The sequence below is a fragment of the Perissodus microlepis genome, chromosome 7 (genome assembly GCF_051167445.1).
Source record: "Perissodus microlepis isolate ML-2025 ecotype Zambia chromosome 7, ASM5116744v1, whole genome shotgun sequence".
Taxonomy (NCBI): Eukaryota; Metazoa; Chordata; class Actinopteri; order Cichliformes; family Cichlidae; genus Perissodus; species Perissodus microlepis.
This window is the reverse complement of record NC_140467.1, coordinates 62,846,571-62,870,999: the sequence shown is the minus strand read 5'-3', so window position 1 is coordinate 62,870,999 and position 24,429 is coordinate 62,846,571. Positions and strand designations below refer to the sequence as shown.

Sequence of the window (24,429 nt, the reverse complement as noted above, 5' to 3'; positions counted from 1 at the left end):
GATCAGGCACACTCGAACTCAACAGCCTCAATTTTAGGGGCTCGTCTAGAGGCAACATATTGGTGAATACTTTAATCTGAGAATTACATATTTTGCTAAAAGGGATTTAGCCAAGGCCAGCCAATCTGGACTGGGTGCAGCAGAAAGTCTTCTTTCAGCAACTGCCAAACCTCAGTGCTCCACTGCATTTGATAAAGGCTCAGGAGGGGACAGGTCTCATTTAACCCTTAGAAGAATCATCTTACCTAAATCTCTTTGTCATTATTCACCAGGGAGAAAACTTTAAACATTCAAGTCATCCTCTGCAGCCAAGAACTGTCCTGGAGAACAAGTTTAAGATGTGAGAAACCATTCAATATTCTGCCAAAACTGACCGTTTGGGTGGCTAATCTCATGTCTTGGCAGGAAGCGATCCCAGCTTGAGACTCCTCAGAGCAGGAATTCAACTGAAGTGTCATTCGATGGCCGAATGGAGTTTCTACATAAATTGGAGTGCCTGTAAATTTGTACAAGAGCAGGTTGTGAAAGACGGGACACTTGATTTGGTGTCAAGCCTGCGATAATTGTGAAATACTGGGCTCAGTTACATCTCTAGATGCAACTCAAAATGTACATCACCCAAATATTTAGTGAGCTGCAGAGTCAGTGGCTTTTAACATTCGGGCATAGACTTGTTGCTTCTTGCTTACAAACACATGAATGTCATTAGCTCCAAAGATCAACCCCAACCCAAATGTTCAGCTATTCTTTCAACCTGACAGAAGACGAGAGAAACTGCAGGAGAGCTTTCACACTTTATTTTAGATAAATACAGGAGATCCTTGTTGCACTGCAGAGCTGTGAAGGAGGAAGAAATTGTGAGGAACAGGTTTTAACCATCAAGAAATGCCATGTTGTAATATCCAAAAACCAGTGGCCCACCTGAGCCCTGCGAGTTTGGCTCGTCTCTTCCATCCATGTCAGTCTGAAGCTGACCGATGGAAATTTGGCCAAGGGTCAGAAGATGGATGCTTTACATGACCCCAGTGAGGTCCATGGTAATACCACCAGTAGTCGTTCCACGTAGGATTCATGTGGGAGTTGTAGTAGCCACTGTAAGGGTCGACATATCTCTGAGGATGGCGCGGCCTTGATGGGCGTTCCAGTCCATCTGGCTCTGGAAATGCAGAGTCCCGACCAGGGCGGCCTTCATCACGATGATGCTCACGATGATGATGCTCGTCAGGGTGCCGCCTTGTATGAGGCAGCACATAAACCTGCGGTCTTTGGTGACCCAAATCATCTTCCTCAGGCCTGTGTCGATGTCCGCCGTGATGTTCCTGGCGGCGTGGAGAACCTCGTGAAAAGGGAACAGATAAGCTGAACTGGTAGCCCAGCTTGGAAGCATCATGGCCATGGCGTCTGCCGGGATTATTAAAACTGTTGTCAATAATAAAGCCGCTTGGTCCGTACCGAGGAGGATTAGCACCATCACGAGACTGAGCAAAAGGAATCCTCAGGCTCAAGTCAAAGCTCCTGGGCTTGGCCACAAGGTGGTTTGTGTGTGCTCGAGGCTGGAGCGGATACGTTTCCATGGGTCTGTGGGCAGGAATATTGGAGCGTGGCTGATACGATCTCGGGGATTGGACTTGGACCTGATCGCGCACATTAGGGTTGATCTTTGGATCTGTCGGTCGCAGAGCCCTCATGGACTGGAAAGGACGAGGATTTCCATACACATCGTGTTCCCCTCTTCCACCCTGCCACGCTCTAGGCTGCACAGGACTGGTGGCTGAGAGAGAACATGGGTAAGAATACAGATTATACCAAGCTGAAAAACACATCTACAGTTTGACAGTTTACTGATGCAGATTTATCTTAACAGGAGGAAAGTAACTTAAATTTGATAGAGGTCTTCTCTGAGTGGACCAAAATTTTTGTTTCCTAATCTGTAAGGCGGCAAGAAATGCAGATGATTGCAGCTAAAGAAACCTTTTTGCACAGACCTACAATTACTTATTTAGGAGCCTCTGGGGAATGTTGGGGTTCAGAAACTTCTTTTACATGTTTAACTACAGTCTGCTTTTAATGTCACTTTAATTGGAGAAAGTATCAGAATTCCAAGAGCGGGCCCAAGCCTCCAAACACACGCCTTCCGGTTCTTATCCACATGTTCTCCCAGTTACAAGCTGTTCATTCCCTTACACGTGCCCCACCCTGCCTCCCCTTTTCAATAGTACACGGGGATCTGCCAGGCCTGGGAGCCGCTGCCAGTACCCTTTGAGGCCTTCCCCAAACCGCAGCTCAACTGTCCAAGCCATTCACCTTTACCTATTAAACACTGTCAAACCTAAAATGACGACGTGGGCCCAGCAAGTGAAATTTGACTCTAGAATCAGTCATTTCAGTTTCTTCCCGAAAGTATTTACATAAACAGATATTTCCCTGCGTTTAAAACTTTACAAAGGGTTAGTTTTCAGTGCCATGAAGAGGATTTAGCTGTTTGTTACCATCTTTTCATTCAGTTGCAGTTTGGACTAGTGCGATTCTCTCCACTTTTTGGTTGGACCAGTCCTCAATTTACCATTTTCAGGTGGGCCAACATGCAGCCGTTTGTCTGCTGACTGGTATGAAACTGATGGAGCATAACCCCAGTGCTAGCCTCCCTACACTGGCTTCCTTACAGGATCCAAGTTGTGTTTTTACATCATGAAAACGACCAAACCCCTTCTTACCCATATGAGCTTCTATTCAGGCTCCTGAAAGTATGAGGTTAAGTTAAAAACCACTGTTAATTATTCCATGGTCTAACTTAAATTTTGTTGTGACAGAGCCTTCTCTGTGGCAGGCCCCCTCCCTCTAAATCAGGCGTGGGGAACTCCAGGCCTCGAGGGCCGGTGTCCTGCAGGTTTTAGATGTGTCCTTGATCCAACACAGCTGATTCAAACGGTTAAATTACCTCCTCAACATGCCTTGAAGTTCTCCAGAGGCCTGGTAATGAACTAATCACTTGATTCAGATGTGTTGACACAGGGTGAGGTCTAAAACCTGCAGGACACTGGCCCTCGAGGACTGGAGTTGGACACCCCTGCCTCTAAATACTGGATCGGCACAAACACTGGAACATCTTAAGTTTCTACTAAAGACATCTTTAATGGACTGACTTTCAGCACGCTGACTCAAACATCAATTTTTACAGCTTCGGTCATTGTTGCTGCAGATGTTTGTCTTATTGTATCATTTTATATTTTTATTTTATTATTCTAAATTTTTTTTATTGTTGTTGTGCATTTTACACTTTAGTCTGTAAAGCACTTTGTTGGAAATGTGCTGTATACAAAACACCAAGAACCTTAACACCAGTCACCTTCAACTGGCGTTTTAGATGTTGTCAAGCCAGTTTAGATGAAGAAAACCAACTTCTTGGTTTGGTCTGGAATACTTTGTCCCACCACTGGATCTAATCAGCATTTCCAGTTTAACGTTGCTCTAGCATCAGAAACATTAAATTCTTTAGAGTCTTCTGGTGACATTTCTCAGTGTCTGATACATTTTATCCACTTCAATTCTCTGCTTCCAAAGCAAACCAAATTTAACCTGCTGATTTGGACATGACAGAACTTCAGCCCATTGGCTGCATTGTCCTTACAAAGGTAGATTGCAGACCCATTTAGTGGCACACAGTGGCATTAACAGTCAGCTTTCAAAGACTTCTAATGTATTAATTATGTGCTCTAGAATATTAGCTGTTCCCAAGGTTGTTTTTATCTCCTGTTTAGTACCCACTGAAGGCCTTCATACTTTCCCCAAGAATCTTGAATCTAAAGAATGATTAAGTGTTTCCTAAAGAGGTGCTCCAGGTTCTGCGTGCAGGCATGACTTTGCTGGACTCTTCAAGTAAGGCAGTAAGTTGTTATATAGTTTAAAAAAAAAAAAAAAATCACTGTGGAGCAGGTTGTTTCAGCATAGGCTGAAACTGTTATTTGCTACAGGCTTTGGAAAAAATTCATAACAACAAGATGCAAGTAAGGCTCACCTCCTGGAAAAGCTGAGGAGTAGTCCACATCACTCAAAACATAAAGCAGTAAAAACCTGTCAAACAGCACAAATACAGTCAAGATAAAACCAGAAAAAGGTCCACATTTGAGTACAGGAAGTGTAGATCATGAAAGCACATTTAAACGTGGTACCTTGCAATGAGGAACCGAGCAGCCATGACTGCTGCAGCTGCACTCGCTGTGTCCTCACAAACCCTCCAGCTGGACTGTGCATGCAGTAGTGCCCTGTCAGCTGTCGAGTCCCCACACACCAGCTACTCCAGCCAAACACCAGTGTGCTTCTGAGTCAAGTGTTCAGGACATGCTGCTGTCTTTATAGGTCCTTCCTACTGCAGGTGTTTCCAATTAGCCTGTTTTAATGAGAAGTTGAACTGAGGTACCCAACAGGTCAACCTCCCTCCCCCATACACGTGTGAGGGAGAGAGAAGAAATTAGTGGCTATATTTAGCAACCTGAGGAATTTGTTTAGGACAGCAACACAGAATTACAAAATCTTTTATTTGAATATCTTCCCGTTACAGGATTGAAGGAGACAACGTAGTTATTTTTTCCTGCTATTTTCCCATCCACGCTCCAGTAGGTGGCAGTAATGTGGCTTTAAGTTGGTTTACCAGCTGCCATTAGGCTTTAAAGAAGAAGAGCCTTCATCGCTATGGACTTCATTATTTCTTATCCCAGTACAGTACCTTTATTTATCCAGGTAAAAACATCTAATTAAGATTAAAAATACAATTTCAAACAGAGACATGGCATCGTGGCAGAAAGAGTATTTATATTATATTTCTTTGTATTTATAGCATTTTCAAAAATGTTACCCCACGAGTTCAGATGGTACGAATCATTGACACTGAATCTCCCACATGGTTTTGTTTTGTCAGCATTACAAACGCCGAGCGTTCCCTCTGCACCGGGTCACAGGGTCGACCTCCTGATGCTCTCATCCACTCAGTGCTGCTTGATGTTGTGACATAAACATAAAAAAATCTCAAAGAAAGAACAATACAGTATCCTCAACTGCACCAAAGAGTAAAACAGTGAAATGTGGATTATTATTACTCTTCCAAGTCCCTGTTAGTACATGAGTTAATAATTGATCAACAAATCGATTTACTCTGCCTTACAGAAACCTGGTTGCAGCAGGATGATTATGTTAGTTTAAATGAATCAACACCCCCGAGTCATTCTAACTACCAGAAACCTCGAAGCCCAGGCCGAGGGGGAGGTGTGGCAGCAATTTTTCACACCAGCCTATTAATCAAGCAAAGACCCAGACAGACTTTTAATTCATTTGAAAGCCTGATGCTTAGCCTCGTCCACCCCAGCTGTAAAACTCAGAAACCAGTCTTACTTGTTATCATCTATCATCCACCTGGGCCTTACACAGAGTTTCTGTGTAAGGCACGTAGCCTAAAGCAGATAACTTGTAAGTTGGAGAGGAAATGGCGCGTCACAAATTTAGAAGATCATCATTTAGCCTGGAGAAACTGTTTGTTGCTTTATGAGAAAGCCCTCTGTAAAGCCAGAACATCTTACTATTTATCACTGATTGAAGAAAATAAGAACAACCCCAGGTTTCTCTTCAGCAGAGTAGCCAGGCTGACAAAAAGTCAGAGCTCTTTTGAGCAGTGTTGGTCAAGTTTCTTGAAAAAAGTAATCAGTAACTAATTACTGATTACTTCCCCCCAAAAGTAATCCCGTTACTTTACTGATTACTTATTTTCAAAAGTAATTAATTACTTAGTTACTTTTTAAAAACACAAATTACAACCTGAATAGGTGATAAAGCGAGAGATTTTTCAGCCCAATTCTACTTTTTCTGCATAATCCATCATACAAAATGTAAACAAATGGAAAAGTCTCCTTTTAAAACTTGTTTTATTAGTTTTAATCTTTTAACTTTATGCATCAAGCAAAAATGTAATTATATGCAACATTCTCTGACTGGAAGAAATTTGTTTAACATTTAAACCTATTTTCTGCACATTCCAGCACATAAAATAAAATATTTTTTTGTGTTTACACACAAATAGATGCAAGTGAAACACAGCAGGAAATAAATAAAATCAAAGACTAGCGGTCCTGTTGCTCTAGGAGTGGGGCAGGCGGAGGTTTGCCCTGGTGCAGGTGTGCCGCAGCGGTCAGTTTCTCTGTGAATTTTCATGGCAGCGCACTCGATGCTTGCTCGGAAGTTTAGGGTTTTTTTCGCTGTAGAAAGAAGTTTTCTTCCCACGCAGAACGAACGCTAATGTTTTTGTCACTTTTTATGGAATCAAACTCAAAATAAGGTCAGTACTTCCACGCTTTAAATGCACACAGCTGTTGTCACGAACGTCACACTCGCTTACGTCACTGTCATGAGACATTCTCGCAAAAAACTCACGGTTTTAGTAACGCAGCATTCCTACGGGTAAGTAACTGTAATCTAATTACCGTTTTTGCAATAGTAATCCCTTACTTTACTCGTTACTTGAAAAAAGTAATCGGATTACAGTAACGCGTTTGTTGAGCCAACCATCCCTTTAACGTTAACAAGTAATGACTTCATTAACATCTTCACAAATAAAATTTTAACAATTAGAGAAAAAAAATCACCCATAATCATCTCACAGATGCAACATTTAGAGTCTTTTTCTCCAATTGATATTTCTGAGTTAGCTAATTATAGGCCAATCTCCAACCTTCCTTTCATATCAAACATCCTTGAAAGAGTAGTTGTCAAACAGCTAACAGATCATCTGCAGAGGAATGGCTTATTTGAAGAGTTTCAGTCAGGTTTCAGAGCTCATCACAGCACAGAAACAGCTTTAGTGAAGGTTACAAATGATCTTCTTATGGCCTCTGACAGTGGACTCATCTCTGTGCTTGTCCTGCTAGACCTCAGTGCAGCGTTCGATACTGTCGACCATAATATCCTATTAGAGCGATTAGAACATGCTGTAGGTATTACAGGTACTGCGCTGCAGTGGTTTGTATCATATCTATCTAATAGACTCCAATTTGTGCATGTAAATGGAGAGTCCTCTTCACACACTGAGGTTAATTATGGAGTTCCACAGGGTTCAGTGCTAGGACCAATTCTGTTTACATTATACATGCTTCCCTTAGGCAGCATCATCAGAAGACATAGCATACATTTACACTGCTATGCAGTTGACACCCAGCTCTATCTGTCCATGAAGCCAGATAACACACACCAATTAGTTAAACTGCAGGAATGTCTTAAAGACAAAGACCTGGATGGCCGCTAACATTCTGCTTCTTAATTCAGATAAAACTGAGGTTATTGTACTCGGCCCTGAAAATCTTAGAAATATGGTATCTAACCAGATTCTTACCCTGGATGGCATTACCTTGGCCTCTAGTAACACTGTGAGGAACCTTGGAGTCATTTTTGACCAGGACATGTCCTTCAATGCACATATTAAACAAATAGGTAGGACTGCCTTCATTCATTTGTGCAACATTTCTAAAGTTAGAAATATCCTGTCTCAGAGTGACACTGAAAAACTAGTTCATGCATTCATTACTTCCAGGCTGGACGACTGTAATTCATTATTATCAGGAAGTCCTAAAAACTCGCTGAAAAGCCTTCAGTTAATCCAAAATGCTGCAGCAAGAGTCCTGACAGGGACTAGAAAGAGAGAGCAGATTTCTCCTGTTTTGGCTTCCCTTCATTGGCTTAAATAAATAAATAAATAATCAGGCCCCATCTTATCTTAATGACCTTGTAGTACCATATCACCCTATTAGAGCACTTCGCTCTCGCTCTGCAGGCCTACTTGTTCCTAGAGTATTTAAAAGTAGAATGGGAGGCAGAGCCTTCAGTTTTCAGGCCCCTCTTCTGTGGAACCAGCTTCTAGTTTGCATTCAGGAGACAGACACTATCTCAACTTTTAAGATTAGGCTTCAAACTTTCCTTTTTGCTAAACCATATAGTTAGGGCTGGACCAGGTGACCCTGAATCCTCAGTTATGCTGCAATAGATGTAGACTGCTGGGGGACTCCCATGATGCATTGGTTGATAGTTCTTCACTCATTATGTGTTAATACACCTCCTTGAATCATACTTGTCATTAATCTCTGTCTCTCTTCCACAGCATGTCTTTATCCCGTCGTCCTTCTATTCTTATCTTACCAGTTATAAAAGTAAGTGAGGGAGGGAGTTGGACCCATTCCAACTGTAATAAGGCAAGACTACTCACACTGGCATCCACACCCAACACCAATATAGAATCACTATTTAAACACAGAAACAGCAGGCCCTGATGTAAGATCAAACACTGCATTTCTTACTACAGAGGTGACAACATTTCTGGCAAAGCAACCTGCTGGTGGTCAAATATCTTTGTAGAAGGCAACTACAGGAGTCCTATAAAATGTTAAAGAGTTCTAAAACTATTATTGGACATTTTAGAAAATATAAGTGAATACCAAGTTATTTTTGCCCTAAAGGGACTAGAGATGTAGGAGTAAAAGTATAAAAATATAAATGACATCAGATGCAAGAAGGAAATTGTGTATTTATTTGCATGGTGAGTTACAGTCTTGGCAGAAATGCGCTCCAAAAGTAAAATAACCTTTGTGCACAGATTGAACAGAGTTGACACCGAGTTAGTTCCTGTGTAAAGAAGCCTGTTGCCGAGTCGGTGCCAAATGGAAGACAGGGCATTCTGATCCAGCTATTGCTGAACTGGACTGTGGCTTAACACGACCTGGCTCAAAGGTTCGTTGCCGGGGTGGTGCCAAGTTTAAGGCAGGCCATTCTGATCCACCAAGGGTTGAACTTGATTGTTGCTTAAGAAAACCTGATTCATGAGTCAGTTGCTGAATTGGTGCTAAGTTTAAAGCAGGCCATTCTGATCCACCAAGGGTTGAACTTGATTGAGGCTTAAGACCATCTGCCTCGAAGGATTGTTGCCAGGGTGGTGCCGAATTGAAGGCAGGCCATTCTGATCCACCAAGGGTTGAGCTTGATTGAGGCTTAAGACCAGCTGCCTCGAAGGATTGTTGCCGGGGTGGTGCCAAATTGAAGACAGGCCATTCTGATCCACCAAGGGTTGAACTTGATTGAGGCTTAAGATGACCTGCCTCAAAGGATTGTTGCCGGGGTGGTGCCAAATTGAAGACAGGCCATTCTGATCCAGCTATTGCTGAACTTGCTTGAGGCTTAAGACCAGCTGCCTCAAAGGATTGTTGCCGGGGTGGTGCCAAGTTTAAGGCAGGCCATTCTGATCCACCAAGGGTTGAACTTGATTGAGGCTTAAGACCATCTGCCTCAAAGGATTGTTGCCGGGGTGGTGCCGAATTGAAGACAGGCCATTCTGATCCAGCTATTGCTGAACTTGCTTGAGGCTTAAGACCAGCTGCCTCGAAGGATTGTTGCCAGGGTGGTGCCAAGTTTAAAGCAGGCCATTCTGATCCAGCAAGGGTTGAACTTGATTGAGGTCTAAGATAACCTGGTTCATGCGTCTGTTGCTGTGTTGCTGCAGAGTTAAAGAAAGGCCATTCTGATCCAGTTATTGGTGAACTTGACTGGGGTTTAACACGACTTGGCTCAAAGTTGAAGAAAGGCCTTTCTGTTTCATGCAGAGTGGAACTTTGTGGTTTAACATGAACTGGCTCATAAGTCTGCTCCTGTGTTTGAAAATGTAGAAAAGGTCTTTCTGATCCAGTAAGAGTTGAACTTGATTGTGTTTCGATGGAATATGGTTTATAAGCCTGTTCCTGTGCTTCTGAGTAACTACTACCAGCAGAGTTTAAGAAAGGTTGCCTTGATTGTGGCATTTCCTGCTTTATGTTACCGTAATTGACAAACTCTGTGTTCTCTAGATTTTCTTGATTTACTGAACTGTCAACATAGCTGGTCATTGGGATATTGGGAGATTGAGAGACAGATGAAGAGGGAACGGATAAGTCGATTTGAAAGCCTGGTTTAGAGACGGGAGCGGTATCATTTCCACCATCACGTCCTTCACTGGCCAAATCTCCCCCTTCATTTCTGACCGAAAGATCAAAATATGGAATGCTCAGACTAAATTCGTAGCTTTTGGGTTTGGGTGACAGGTATTTCTTCTGTGGTGGAGGCTGGGGTAGAACAGTCTCCTTTGGCCATTTGGTGGCAACATTAAATCGTGGTTGCAAGGGGTTTGCAGGCTTGAGGTTTGAGGCTTTTTGGTACACAATGGGATGGTTTTGTTTACAGATATGGAAAGGGGCCGTCATTAAACGTCCCTGCTTTTCCAATGTTTTGTCCTGGGCACTGATGTAGTAGAAAGGATGACAGTTCTCATAGTTGTAGACTTCTTCCTCTCCTTCACTTTGCCACACTCTCGGTTGCACAAAACTTCTAGCTATGAAAGAAAACAAGTGAAGGTTAATGTAAATATTACATTGTAATTTGTAATTTCTGCAAGATTAGATGGCAAGACCGCTGACCAAGATGGCTGACCAAGACGGCTGACCAAGATGGCAGCAGCATGTCTCCTTGTTGAATGTCTGCTTTGAATTTGTTGGGTATTTTTCTGTTTTTACTATTTTAAATGGATTCTAGTGTTTTTCCAACAAGGTATTTTAAACTATTCTGTTAGTTCTTGGAAAGTGGCCCATTTTGGGGGCCTCTGCTACTACCAGAAGTCGTCTGCACCACACCAGGGCCTGTGCTGCTAGCAGAAACCAACTGAGCCTCACCAGGGCCTGTGCTGCTGGCTGGACCTATCGACAGCACACTAAGGCCTGTGTTGCTAGCAAAAGCTCATCTGCATTATATCGGGGCCTGTGCTGTTGATTGAAGCCCTCTACACCACATTGGTGCATGTGTTGCTAGCAGAAGCCATCTGCTAGCAAGCCACCAGGACATCAGCTTCTGGCTGGAACATCCTAGGTCTTTGCAGCCTGATGATACATTTAATTCAGTATCAACAATAGTCGTGTGGATAATTACTTTTTAAAATACCTTTGCTTATTGGCTGTGGGGGACTTTGGGACACTGAATTTTTCTAAGTCAAGCACATTTAACAGTGTGCTCACTTTGCGAGACATGATCCCAGATCTATATCATCACTGCTGCTGTACATCCTGTACGATCTCCAATGTATTTGGAACAGGACACAGATTTTTCATTTGATCTACACAAAGATTTACCTCATCTTCAAAACCTTCTTGTTTTGTATGATTACAAAGTTATGAAAAATTCTGCTTAGTTTCAACATTTCACAAGTCAAACTCAGTCTCAAAGCAGAGACTTCTGATTGTCTTAATACTGCTCTTATCTGGTGATGTTCAACCTAAACCAGGCCCTGAGCTGCAATGCAGTCAAACACCATCTGAATTTAAATCCTCACCTGGGCTGAAGATTCTTCATGTTAATGTGTGCAGTTTGATACCAAGATGATATGATCACAATTTGGGTTAAATTAAGTTAAATTAAATTAAGTCTTTCAGTGAGTAAAAGCTCCCACGCTCTACCCACCTATGTTTTTAGGGCTTCTGTTCCTGTCTATGATAGGAAGGAGATTATGAATTGCTTTAACAAGCACTTTATATCTTCTGGCTCTTTGTTTGACTCTTAGTCCAGTCTCTAAAATTCGGCAGAAACCTTCCGGTGTACACTGCTCAGCCATTTAACTTTGTTCCTTTCTCTGTGCAGGAGATCTGTAATGCTCTTAAAGTGTTAGATGATAGAAAATCTTCAGGACCAGACTTACTAGATCCTTACTTCTTGAAACTGGCAGCCGATTTTGTGGCAGAGACTCTCCCAACACTTTCAACCTCACGCTGGATACGAATCATTCTGCTCCTTAATTCAGATCAAACTGAGGTTATTGTACTCGGCCCTGGAAATCTTAGAAATATGGCATCTAACCAGATTCTTACACTGGATGGCATTACCTTGGCCTCCGGTAACACTGAGGAACCTTTGAGTCAGTTTTTGACCTGGACATGTCCTTCAATGCGCATATTAAACAAATGTGTAGGACTGCCTTCATTCATTCATTCGTGCAACATCTCTAAAATTAGAAATATCCTGTCTCAGAGTGACACTGAAAAACTAGTTCATGCATTCATTACTTCCAGGCTGGACGACTGTTTTCCCCTTTCAGTCACCTTTTTCACTCACTATGCGTTAATAGCCTCTCTGCACTGAATCATACTTGTTATTAATCTCTGTCTCTCTTCCACAGCATGTCTTTATCCTGTCTTCCTTCTCTCACCCCAACCAATCACAGCAGATGGCCCCGCCCCTCCCTGAGCCTGGTTCTGCCGAGGTTTCTTCCTGTTAAAAGGGAGTTTTTCCTTCCTATATAAATAAAATTGAATTGAATCAAATTCCCTCAGTATGAAAATCAACTTTTGTTGTCCCTCTACTAAAAGTGGGCGACCCAGCAGTTTTAACTAATTATAGACCAATATCTAATCTGTCCTGTGCCACAGTTCTTGAAGCTCGTGTGTGCGAGCAGTTAAAGGAGTTTCTACACACCAATGCCATTTTATCTGATCAATCAGGCTTTAGGGGAATAAAATAAATAAATCACAGCTGCAGTGAAAGTGGCAAATAATATTACTGTTGCACTTGATAAGAAACAACACTGTGCGTCCCTTTCTATTAATTTGTCAAAAGCTTTAGACACCGTTGATCATTGTATTTTAAAACTTGGACTCCTCCAGTCAGGACTCAGAGAGCAGTGGCATGGTTCTCAAACTGTCTCAGTGCATTAAATCTGATGGTCTGAATTTGTTACAGTGCACAACGGAGTGCCACAGCGCTCACCTTCAAACCACATGTAGAGAATCTCGTGAAAAATCTGAAGTTAAAACAGATTTTATTTTCAAAATAAGTTGTGTTTTTCTTACAATACAAAGAATCTGCTTTTAAATGCAACATTTCTGCCTGTGCTGGATTATGGAGATATTCTATACATGAATGCTTCTGCTCAGTGTCTTCGAATGGTTGATAGTGTATCATGCTTCACTGAGGTTCATCACTAACCATAAATCTCAGACTCAACACTGAGTTATACTCTCGGGTAGGATGGCCTGCTTCGGCAAGTCGGAGGAACTCTCATTTATACAGTTTTATATAACATACATTTAGCACCCTTGGCTTGGAACAAACTGCAGAACGACTGGAAAACAACTGAATTCATTTCATAAAGCGCTTAAGTGCTAACTAAGAATCCCTGAGGCCAAGTCCATAACGTGCAATTGCTTCAATTAGATTGTCATTTTAGCTGAATTTTTGTATTTTCCTTCGATTTTTAAATTTTTTTTAATCTTTATTTTATTCTTTTCATTTAATTTTGCATTTGTGTTGTTGCCGTCTGTGTTTAACAGTAATTTCTGTAACTGTGACTTGTAACTTGCTGCTGCCCATCTTGGCCAGGTCTCCCTTGAAAAGGTTTTTAATCTCAATGGGATCTTCCTGGTTAAATAAAGGTTAGAAAGAAGTAGTAAAATTTAGACATTAAAAATCTATTTTCAACACGTCTCTAGAATCTCAACAACAATCTAATTTGAATTAATGGACTTCATAATTCATGATTAGCAGCACAGAAACAGTTCCCGACTGCACCCAAGTGTTGTTACTGTGTTTTTCAAATCAGAACAAAGGAGCGTCGTGACGAATAAACCGGCCTGACAGTTGGCTTGAAGAAGGCTCGTCTAGTTCCCTGTGAAACAATTTAAGCAGCATAAGATGAAGCACAGGACAACTCATTTTATACTGACTGTATTTCATATAGTGTGGAGACAGCATCTAGATCCAGTACACAAGAACTCCATAGCGTGAGAAAGCTGCAAACATACCCTGAACACTGTCCTGTTTTAAGACCATATACATTTGAAAAGTTAATAGCATATATTTCTTATCATTAATTAGCCTCAGATTGTAAAAATTACATTTTAGGACTGAAGAAGAGTTCCACCTCGAGACCCCTTTATAGACATTCCCCTGCATTTGCAAATTGTTATGACTCTTTGTTGATTTGTGCAGGGTTGGAGAAAAAAAAAGGACATAGGTCAGATTTCTTACATCACTATACATATTAAAGCACACTTTAATAACCACAGTTTGGTTGAGAGCTGCTAGAATATTCTAGAATTTTAGAGCCATCTTGTGCCTGTAAGTCTGCAGACGAAGCCAACGTGAATGAAGCAGTGCACAGTTTCCCTAAAACACCACCCTGACTTGTCAGTGCTGTGTATCAGATCGTAGGCCTAGTGTTTGGTCTTACTTTAATTAGGGGAGCTGTTAAATTGTTGCTAATGGATCAAATCTTAACAGGGTTTAATTTGCAGGACTCTTCAGTTATAGTAACACAGGTATTTTAACAGAGGCCCATTCTCTTATTTACAAGAAGAGTTTTAGCCCCATCTCCAAACAGCAGGAGGTGAGTCAGGCTTACCTCTTGGAAAAGCTGAGGAGTAGTTCACCTCACTCAACAAACAGACCAGCAATAATCTGTTAAACAGTTACAAATACACAGTCAAGGTAGACTCAAGTAAATAAAATGAACCTAATAAAACCCATTTGGTTTCATATTTAATGCGTTACCTTGTAAATAGGAAGCCAGCAGCCATGACTGCTGCAGCTGCACTCGCTGTGTCCTCACAGCTACGAGCGCTGAGCTGGACTGTGCAGTACAGCTGCCCTGTCAGCCGTGGATCCACAAAGCCCAACTTCCAGCTCCTCCAACCAAACACCCACAAGACTCAAAGTCGAGCGTCCAAGCCACGTGGCTGTCTGTGTGTCTTTTCTATCTTCCTAATGAAAAGCTGGGCTGAAGCAAACTCTGCCTCACACAGGTGCGATCACTTGATGTGATTGGCCTGGCTGAGACGTCAGAATGAATGAATCTATGCCCCAGAGGGGATGTGGACAATAAGAACACATTTGATTTTAACTTCTGACCTGATTGTCTAAGTGCAGAGCTGTATTATAGTGGGGTTTTCTTTCTTTTATAATTTTATACACTTTGCACACATTTTTTAAAAGGCCTTGTATTGACATCAGGAGCCACAGTAAAAAAAGATGATCCCATATTGAAGATAAATGTAGCCTCTGTGATGTCCCCCAACCCGTCTTGAACCCTTAAGTTCAGTATTTCTCACGACCAGCTCTTGGTGTTTGGAAACTGAACGTGATCAATGAGGGCTGGATCTGGCTGATTCACTGCTCACTCACGTGGTTGAGAAACCTGAAGGGTTGGTTTCTCATAAACCTTTAAATAATGTGATTATCTTTATGACATTTATATATAAAAATTGCAAGTCATGCTTTACACTGAAGTAAGAAAATACAAATAAAGGGAGTAAAAGTTTTTCAGTGTCAGGTAATTTCAAATGCAGCGTTTCTGTCAGCTCAACAAACATCAGCAAACACAGTGAGACTGTGACACGGTGTGCTGCAGCTGAAGGTCCAGCTGTTGTATTTCACAGGGAGACAAAAGAAAGAGCTAACTTCACTCACAGATGGAGAAAGATAAGAAAGACAGGACAGGAGAGGAAGAAGAGATGTTATCATTAACCTCTGCTCAGTGGGAGTTGATCAACTGGAAACGTAAAGCCTCGTGGTTTTCAATGAGATACCGATCTGTACATGTGACATTGTGTTTCTTCATGCTGTGAAACGTGCGGAAAAACAAACTGTCAGTGTAGAGGATGGAATAGTACAACTCATAAAACACCTGCTGACATCTTGTTAAATTCGGTTGTGTAAATCCACAAAGAGCAGTAAACCTCAGAGCAGCAGTAGCCCAGATCAGCTGAGCACAGCCTGTACACAAAGAACATCTTATTTTTCTTTCATTTTCCTTCTTTAACTCATTTTCTACTTAGCTCTTACTTTCTTACTTTGAGCACATTTCAGAGTCTATTCATTTGTACTTTTACTTGAGTAAAGCCATTAAATCACTATTTTAACTTTTAATAGAGTATTTTTAACACTAGTACCTGTATTTGTATTTAATTTTAGAACGTCTGTACATTTATCACCCTTGCTGATATGCTGACACTTTTGGCACTTGCAGTTGAAACCAAGCTCTCTTTTCGCTGTTTAACACGACTTGGCTCAAAAGTCTATTGCAGTGTTGTTTCATAGTTGAAGAAAGGCCTTCTGTTTCATGCAGAGTGGAACTTTGTGGTTTTACATGACCTGGCTCATGAGTCTGCTCCTGTGTTTCGGAGGCACTAGTTCAAGAAGGGTTGCCTTGATCCAATCATATCTGTACTGATGAAGAGGGAACAGATAAGTCGGTTTGACAACCTGGTTTGGGGACAGCAGGAGCATCATTTCCACCATCACGTCCTTCACTGGACAAATCCCCCTCTTCATTTCTGACCAAAAGATCAAAATAAGGAATTCTCAGACTAAATTCGTAGCTTTTGGGCTTGGGTGATTGATATTTCTTCTGTGGTGGAGGCTGGAGTAGAACAGTCTCCTTTGGCCATTTGGTGGCAACATTAGATCGTGGCTGCAGTTAGAACAAAACAGTCAAGCTAAACAACTTTATTGATCTACAGTCCAAAGCCAACACGAAAGAAGTGAACAGTAGTGAATGGAAGTGGATGAAGGCGGACAAAGTTTCCATAATCAGTTTTTCCCAAGTTCACTGTTAATTTGTTTGCTTTATAGCAGCTATAATCCTCTATAGCAAGAGATGAGCTTGGAGATGAAAAATAATATTTATGGATGCTGTGGCCTTCAAGAGCAATCATGAGGGGAAATGTGTATTTAAAAAAAAAAAAAAAAAAAAAAAAGTCATTCTCTTCTCTCTGCATTTAAAAGCTTCTGACACTGAGACACACCCACACATACGCTGGTGGGAGGAGCTTCTTGTACCACTTTGAGGTTCAGATGTCATCAGCTTAATAAAATACTGTTTCAGTTGTTGGCTGAGATGTGGAAACCTTTGAAACAACCCATTGTAGACTACTGGCGTCAGTGCACCAAGCCATAAGAGCCCCACTGCTTTTATTTATTTATTTATTTTTAAACCAAACTGTCTGAGAGCTGCAGATGTTCCAGGTAGATCTCTCACATTCTGGAGAAACCTGCTGCTCTCTGCAAAACAGAGCACCAACATCAAAATACAATTCAATTTCTGCTCACCGGTTCCTTCAAACACGTTTTATGCGATTGCTCTTGCAGAGCAGTTACCTGTCACCTAGTGGACTTTCATTGTGCCAGTGCACTGCTGCATTTTTCTAGTCTGTTGCACATTTCCTTTATGCTGTGATGTGTCACTGCTGTGCTTCAACCGCTTTAAAAAAAAAAAAAAGAGAAACTTTTTTGAATAATGAAAGACTTGGTGTTTTGTGCATTGCTATTGACTTTTGAAAACCTTGGAGGTTCAGCTTTTAACAAAACCCTCAAACACATCTTTACAGATGTTCTGCCACTTCCCCTACCATCAGCCCCCTGCCAGCCAGCACAGAATACTTGAAGAACCATTTTACAGTTCCACAGTGATGCACTTATGACAGGCACTCAATTGAAGTTCCAAAACCATTTCAAGTTTGTATGCAAGCAACTACTGAAGGATGGAACATCTGATTCACTCTCGGGTACTTTTAAGTGGCAGCTCTAGTGAAAGTGAGGGCTAGAGTTGGCTCAAAGACGGGACACTTGATTTGGTGTCAAGCCTGCGATAATTGTGAAATACTGGGCTCAGTTACATCTCTAGATGCAGTTCAAAATGTACATCACCCAAATATTTAGTGAGCTGCAGAGTCAGTGGCTTTTAACGTTCGGGCATAGACTTGTTGCTTCTTGCTTACAAACACATGAATGTCATTAGCTCCAAAGATCAACCCCAACCCAAATGTTCAGCTATTCTTTCAACCTGACAGAAGACGAGAGAAACTGCAGGAGAGCTTTCACACTTTATTTTAGATAAATACAGGAGATCCTTGTTGCACTGCAGAGCTGTGAAGGAGGAAGAAATTGTGAGGAACAGGTTTTAACCATCAAGAAATGCCATGTTGTAATATCCAAAAACCAGTGGCCCACCTGAGCCCTGCGAGTTTGGCTCGTCTCTTCCATCCATGTCAGTCTGAAGCTGACCGATGGAAATTTGGCCAAGGGTCAGAAGATGGATGCTTTACATGACCCCAGTGAGGTCCATGGTAATACCACCAGTAGTCGTTCCACGTAGGATTCATGTGGGAGTTGTAGTAGCCACTGTAAGGGTCGACATATCTCTGAGGATGGCGCGGCCTTGATGGGCGTTCCAGTCCATCTGGCTCTGGAAATGCAGAGTCCCGACCAGGGCGGCCTTCATCACGATGATGATGCTCGTCGGGGTGCCGCCTTGTATGAGGCGGCACATAAACCTGCGGTCTTTGGTGACCCAAATCATCTTCCTCAGGCCTGTGTCGATGTCCGCCGTGATGTTCCTGGCGGCGTGGAGAACCTCGTGAAAAGGGAACAGATAAGCTGAACTGGTAGCCCAGCTTGGAAGCATCATGGCCATGGCGTCTGCCGGGATTATTAAAACTGTTGTCAATAATAAGGCCGCTTGGTCCGTACCGAGGAGGATTAGCACCATCACGAGACTGAGCAAAAGGAATCTTCAGGCTCAAGTCAAAGCTCCTGGGTTTGGCCACAAGGTGGTTTCTGTATGCTCGAGGCTGGAGCGGATATGTTTCCATGGGTCTGTGGGCGGGAATATTGGAGCGTGGCTGATACGATCTCGGGGATTGGACTTGGACCTGATCGCGCACATTAGGGTCGATCTTTGGATCTGTCGGCCGCAGAGCCCTCATGGACTGGAAAGGACGAGGATTTCCATACACATCGTGTTCCCCTCTTCCACCCTGCCACGCTTTAGGCTGCACAGGACTGGTGGCTGAGAGAGAACATGGGTAAGAATACAGATTATCAGGTTGAAAACGCATGTACATCTTCAGTTTTTCAGTATTGTTTGGATTCAACTTCAGTCTTGAGTTGAAGCCAGTGTCAAAGACCTTTGCATTCTTATACCTTTAACATCAGGGAAGAAATCGCTTAATTTGCTTGATCCACTCAGGCAAAGCATATTCATGCATTTTTATACCATCTACAGTTACAATTGTTCTTTTCCAAATTTAACAGGGAAGAACTTGACCTTTTAAAGTGATTACTGGAGTAAAAAGGTAATAAAACACCAGTGAAACAGCCAAGCTTACGATGACTGATTACAATGCGTCGTAAATGCAACCTGTAGAGTTTCCACCTCACTGAATGAAAGTCTGCTGTCACGTTAAAGCAGTGGAGCTCCAAGTGTGCAGCTGTCACATTAGAAATACAGAGCAAGGATGGCAGTGCAATTAACACATCAGTAGATTCGTTTTACTGCAATCTGTTTAAATACCTTTGACTGAATTAAGCCTGCTGATTTGGACATGAGGCATACCAACTTTACCCCAATATCTTTAAAGTCCTGAAAAAGTACACTGAGACACGTTTAGTGACCAACAGCTTTATCATCTGAAGTGGGGGGAGTGAAAAAAAGACTGCCTGGATAACATGCTACATAATTTGCACCAGTGTAAATAATAAAAGGACACTCTTAAACCTCTCCTTAGAAAGACTTGAATTATTGATGTGCTCTCGATCATATTACAACTTTTACCAAGGCTACTGTATCTCCTATACCCTCCCATGTACCCAGTCAGACTTTCTCCCTAAATCTCCAACATAAGTCTGTAGAATAATGAATAAAGTATTTTCTAAAGAGATGCTGCAGACTGTGGGTGCAGGCATGACTTCACTGGACTCATACAGCTCACGCTCCAATATTCCCGCTCATGCAGTCATACAGCAAGTTATCATTTCATAAAATCATTGGCACGGGTTCAGCATGCTCACCTCCTGGAAAAGCTGAGGAGTAGTTCACATCACTCAAAACATAAAGCAGTAAAAACCTGTCAAGCAGCACAAATACAGTCAAGATAAAACACGACCAAAGTTAACATTGAAGTACAGGAAGTGTAGATCATGAAAGCACATTTAAACGCTGTACCTTGCAATGAGGAACCGAGCAGCCATGACTGCTGCAGCTGCACTCGCTGTGTCCTCACAAACCCTCCAACCGGACTGTGCATGCAGTAGTGCCCTGTCAGCTGTCGTGTCCACACACCAGCTACTCCAGCCAAACACCAGTGTGCTTCTGAGTCAAGCGTTCAGGACATGCTGCTGTCTTTATAGGTCCTTCCTACTGCAGGTGTTTCCAATTAGCCTGTTTTAATGAGAAGTTGAACTGAGGTACCCAACAGGTCAACCTCCCTCCCCCATACAGGTGTGAGGGAGGCACACACAGGCAGCCTCACGCAGGTGTGACCACTAGATGTGATTGCTCCAGCAGAGAGCACTTGCCTGTCTTCTGCAGAGGATATGATGCATTACAGCAGAGGATTTTCTGCTCAGCTGCTCTCTCCTTTTACTTATACATGTTCATTTTGTTCGTCGCTCAAACATAAACTGTTGCTCCAGGGCCTCGCAGGTTTAATCCAGAGAAGACCAAAAAAATTCTATCTAGATTCTGACTTTATGACCCTGATGAAGACCACAAGCCGAAGCACGTTGGTCAACAATTATAGTAGATCCCTAATGCTTTAAATGTCACCGAAGTCATCACGTCATCAGATCTTTGTCTTCTCCTCACCCGTGTTGCTAAATTCAGACTTTACAAAGGAAAAGTGAAATAAAAATTTCTGTCATAAACTTATTTTGTTTATTTATTACGCACTGTATTTCATACATCCTAAGTATATATTTAGGACTTGAGTTTTTATCCATTAAAATGATAAAAAAACTGCAGTAAACTTTCTGAATTGATAATGTTAACTGCTTTAAGAAGCCATGCATCTGATCTCACAGCTATGACTGTGACTTTGCATGCATGCACAGTACTCCAACAGTCTGTTTGGTACTCCAGTCACAACAAAGCAAGCTGGCTGTCGGAGCCATAAAGATTGAACCTCGGCCTCGGCTGTGCAGTCACCGTTGCAGCTTAACAATGATGGATCTGCACAAGGTGTCGACTTGTTTATTTTGACTTATTCATTTTGATAGGTTTGTGGCTTGAACCTATTCGCTGGAACGTTGAAGACAATATAATTACACAGCAAGCAAGACACGAAGTAGGCAAAGTTCTTCATGTTTCTCGTGCACGGGAGAGAACCGGACAAACGCCGTTCCTTCACTTGACCCCAGTTGCTCTCGTCCGCTCCCCCATAACACTGCTCTTTTATTGAGGTTACATGAACATACATAGGTTCATTAACATATGACGTCTACATACAAACAAAGAGTACCTTGCCTGTGTGTGTGTGTGTGTGTGTGTGTGGGGTCAGAGTGTGACCCCATAAATGACTTCCCTAAACCTGCTGGTCTGGACATCCAGCAGTTCATCTAAACAAAAGGCACTTAGCCTAAAACAGATATAGACACGTTTATCCTACCATAAAACAATAAGAGAAGGTACGACCTCTCCCATGCTCCCAGAGTGCTCTGGAATGCTCACAAAGTTTGCAGACTATCAAGGATCAATCCTCTACCAATCTACAACTAATTATAAAACTCTAAGCATATATAAGTAGATATTTCTAAGCATAAATGACAATCAACAATACAAAACCTAACACATTTCCTCGCCGGTTTATTTCCTCCCAAGGCCCACAGCAGCAGCAGCAGCAGCAGTGACTTTTTGCTTGATGAACTGGTTTGAATTTAACAAACACAGCATTATCTACTTCCTGTAGCTGCAGGTGAAACCTAAATCCAGTCCCCCATAATAATAATACTGACAAACATACTGGGACCCATCAGTGCCTCGCTGTAACTCCCTTCACCAATCACATTTTCTTATATAAATCTGCTGTAAAAATGAAAGCAGTCAAGATATGAAGCCACTTTCAGAATAAAGGAGAACTACATTAAAAACTTAAAATTAAAAAACACTCTTTTTTTATTTACCAATTACAATTTATGAGACACACAGTGATATTATTAATGTGCTTCAGACTTCTGTTTTCTGGATGGATTTCTGTCTCTCCAGCTCAGGTTGGAGTCTTCCACAGTGCAAATGCATATTTTAAATTAAATTTAGCTTTGCAGGCTCAGTGTTAAAGTTAAAATGAAAAGATGACTCTATTTATTACTTCTAGTCAGTAAATATCATTCAGTAACTTTACGCTGTGAGACATCGGCTGAAGTTGAACGAGGATCGGGCTGCACTTTTGTGTAATACTAATTCATACCACAAGATGGCATAGCAAGTCAATGTAGCACTTCCATCCATCCGTTTATAAACGTAGGTCACAGAGTGAGGGGGTTGGACAGGAGAGGGCCTCTCCCAGCTGTAGAATCACTGTTTAAGCACGGACACATGCAAACACAGGTTAGACAAAATACGGCATGTCCTATTACGCTAAGCCTTTCTGGTGAACGTTGCACTCTGGTGTCTGAAGGTTCTCAGTCATCCAGGTCATGGTAGTCTAAGGAAGACGAGAAGCTTCTTTAGTTCTAAGAGTCAAATGGTACTGGGACTCTCCACCATTTGACTCTTAGAACTAAAGAAGCTTCTCGGAGGTGAAACGTCTTCAACAAGTCAAAGAAATCCAGACGCTTTTCTTTCCAAGCTTGTTAGACCCCTGGTGGTCAAACATCTTTATAGCAGGTAACTACAGAAGTCCCATAAAACATTTCTAAAATGATAAGTAAGGGGGCTGAAAGTAGATATGTTAAGTCATTATTTGCGAAGCAAACGTTTAAAACTCTAAATGATGAAGTCAGATGTTTGCTGTGCAGCTCAGTCTAAACCTTTTGACCATCAGCCGTAGCGTTGTTTACTGCCGGCCTGCTGTCGTTTGTTTGGCCTTTGCTCTTCGTCTATGTATTCCCCTCTCGTTCTCCTCTGGATTGATTCCTTTGTGCTCCGTGTCATCCCGCGGGGGATAAATGATGTTGTTTGCCCCTCCGACAGCCAATCAATACCTCATTTTGTTTCATTTTCAGATGCTGCGTGTGCAAACGTGCACCTCTGTTTATGTTTGTTTATGTATTTGCCAGAAAGCTCTCATTGAGTCGGTGGCTAATTGCTCTGCTGATTAGGACTTCATCCTCATACCGGCTGTGTTGATTTAAACAATCCAATATGCGTGTGCTTGTATGGGCGTCTTGAGCGCTCGTGCCTTTTTTTCTGTGGGAACAGTTGGCACAAGCAGGGCTGAGTGGGTGTTACGCTGGAATAATGATGCCAAAGAGCCACCTGTCAGAGCCGGGGCTCTTTCAAAATGTCATTTCACACTGAATGGGTAATCAGGTCGGCGGCGTGTGAATTGGAAGGCTGCGGAATTACAGGCTTCTCAAACTTTTTAATGTCAAGTATACTCTCAGAGAGGCAAGGCGGACACACGTGGGGGAAATAATATGGTGTGGGACACCTGTCTGAGGTAGGGGGACTTTAGAGTTATTAGATTTAGTGTAGCACAGAGGTTGGTGAATAATGAGGTGGAAACAACAGAGAAAAAATGGTTCTATTCTTTGTGGATAAATCATAGGGCTGCTATCAGGTGGCTGAAGCGGTGCTATCTATCTGGAGCTAATTGTGCATGAATTATGAGTGAATTCCAAGTGGTTTCAAGTGAACGATGCTGCCCAAATGCCAACCAATCAACCATAGCTGGGCTCAATAAAAAATCACTTTGAAAGTGATGTTATTTGCTTTCTCCCCGAGCTTTTGATCAATCCGTCATTATTAGTAAGAGGCTCCTGGAGCAGGAGTTGGTAACCTATACTTAACGAGAGCCATTACCGAGCAACGTTCGACCACAAACATCTGAATGGAGCTGCAAAACATTTGAGCTTTCTAATAAGGCGACACAGTAAACAGAAAGTTTCTACGTGTAAATAAGGTTTTATATATCAGACAATAATTAAAGTAATCTGGTCCTCAGCAGGTCTTAAAAGGAAGTAAATGCAATCTCAGAGTAATTTTCTCATCCAAATAATTTAAGAAAATGGAGAAGCAGCCTGTGAAAAGTCCAGTCTTTCTGCTTCAATAAGAATTAAGAGCAAGAATAGCAGCCGGTGCTGCGATCGCATACATTTGATTAACTGGTCACCAGCAAGTGTGAGCGGCTCTGTAGAAGCAGGTCTGCATGTCTGGAGCTCCCAGGTGTGTGTGAACACAACGCCAGCGAGGAAAGGCATCAGCAATGAACTTCAAGCTCCATCTCAGACTCTACAAGCCCCAGTTTGCATGTTAAAGATGAAAGTGCATGACAGCACACTTAGAACAGACTGAATGTGTGTTTGTTTAAAAGGGTTATCAGGAGAAAAGACTCTCTAAAAAACAAACATGGCAGCACAGCGTAGGTTTGCAAAGCTGCATCTGAACAAAGCTCCACACTC

General features: G+C 42.1%; 3 protein-coding genes across 6 annotated transcripts; all 3 read right to left on the bottom strand.

Moving 5' to 3' along the window:
* Nucleotides 1-782: 782 nt before the first annotated feature.
* On the bottom strand, nt 783-4,323 carry LOC146384583 (uncharacterized). Its single transcript, XM_084932647.1, has 4 exons — nt 4,170-4,323; nt 4,016-4,071; nt 922-1,771; nt 783-837 (listed from the first exon to the last, which is right to left on the bottom strand). Exons 1-3 carry the CDS (start codon nt 4,193-4,195, stop codon nt 960-962), a joined length of 894 nt encoding a protein of 297 aa, XP_084788773.1. The 5' UTR covers nt 4,196-4,323; the 3' UTR covers nt 783-837; nt 922-959.
* A 4,039-nt stretch (nt 4,324-8,362) lies between these two features.
* LOC146384582 (uncharacterized) lies at nt 8,363-14,780 on the bottom strand. Of its 2 annotated transcripts, XM_084936565.1 has the most exons (3): nt 14,587-14,780; nt 14,438-14,493; nt 8,363-10,387 (listed from the first exon to the last, which is right to left on the bottom strand). In XM_084936565.1, the coding sequence occupies exons 1-3, from the start codon at nt 14,610-14,612 to the stop codon at nt 8,649-8,651; spliced, it is 1,821 nt and encodes a 606-aa protein (XP_084792691.1). In that variant the 5' UTR covers nt 14,613-14,780; the 3' UTR covers nt 8,363-8,648. The 2 variants fall into 2 exon arrangements, with proteins under 2 accessions (XP_084792691.1, XP_084792692.1); XM_084936566.1 differs by lacking the exon at nt 14,438-14,493.
* Nucleotides 14,781-17,903: 3,123 nt separating this feature from the next.
* Nucleotides 17,904-20,414, bottom strand: LOC146384581 (uncharacterized). 3 transcript variants are annotated; one of them, XM_084936568.1, is made up of 5 exons: nt 20,389-20,412; nt 20,036-20,251; nt 19,882-19,937; nt 18,043-18,880; nt 17,904-17,958 (listed from the first exon to the last, which is right to left on the bottom strand). In XM_084936568.1, the coding sequence occupies exons 2-4, from the start codon at nt 20,059-20,061 to the stop codon at nt 18,081-18,083; spliced, it is 882 nt and encodes a 293-aa protein (XP_084792694.1). In that variant the 5' UTR covers nt 20,062-20,251; nt 20,389-20,412; the 3' UTR covers nt 17,904-17,958; nt 18,043-18,080. The 3 variants fall into 3 exon arrangements, with proteins under 3 accessions (XP_084792694.1, XP_084792696.1, XP_084792695.1); XM_084936570.1 differs by having other exon boundaries at nt 17,904-18,880; nt 20,389-20,414; XM_084936569.1 differs by lacking the exon at nt 20,389-20,412 and having other exon boundaries at nt 20,036-20,257.
* Between the last annotated feature and the right edge of the window lie 4,015 nt (nt 20,415-24,429).

Bases quoted from the DNA above. Each gene is read 5' to 3' on its own strand.
- LOC146384581 (XM_084936570.1), bottom strand. From the start codon at position 20,061: ATGGCTGCTCGGTTCCTCATTGCAAG. The intron at 19,938-20,035 runs GTACAGCGTTTA...GCTGCTTGACAG, and splicing joins GCTCGGTTCCTCATTGCAAG to GTTTTTACTGCTTTATGTTT. The intron at 18,881-19,881 runs GTGAGCATGCTG...GTTCTCTCTCAG, and splicing joins CTCCTCAGCTTTTCCAGGAG to CCACCAGTCCTGTGCAGCCT.
- LOC146384583 (XM_084932647.1), bottom strand. From the start codon at position 4,195: ATGGCTGCTCGGTTCCTCATTGCAAG. The intron at 4,072-4,169 runs GTACCACGTTTA...GCTGTTTGACAG, and splicing joins GCTCGGTTCCTCATTGCAAG to GTTTTTACTGCTTTATGTTT. The intron at 1,772-4,015 runs GTGAGCCTTACT...GTTCTCTCTCAG, and splicing joins CTCCTCAGCTTTTCCAGGAG to CCACCAGTCCTGTGCAGCCT.
- LOC146384582 (XM_084936565.1), bottom strand. From the start codon at position 14,612: ATGGCTGCTGGCTTCCTATTTACAAG. The intron at 14,494-14,586 runs GTAACGCATTAA...ACTGTTTAACAG, and splicing joins GCTGGCTTCCTATTTACAAG to ATTATTGCTGGTCTGTTTGT. The intron at 10,388-14,437 runs GTAAGCCTGACT...TTTCTTTCATAG, and splicing joins CTCCTCAGCTTTTCCAAGAG to CTAGAAGTTTTGTGCAACCG.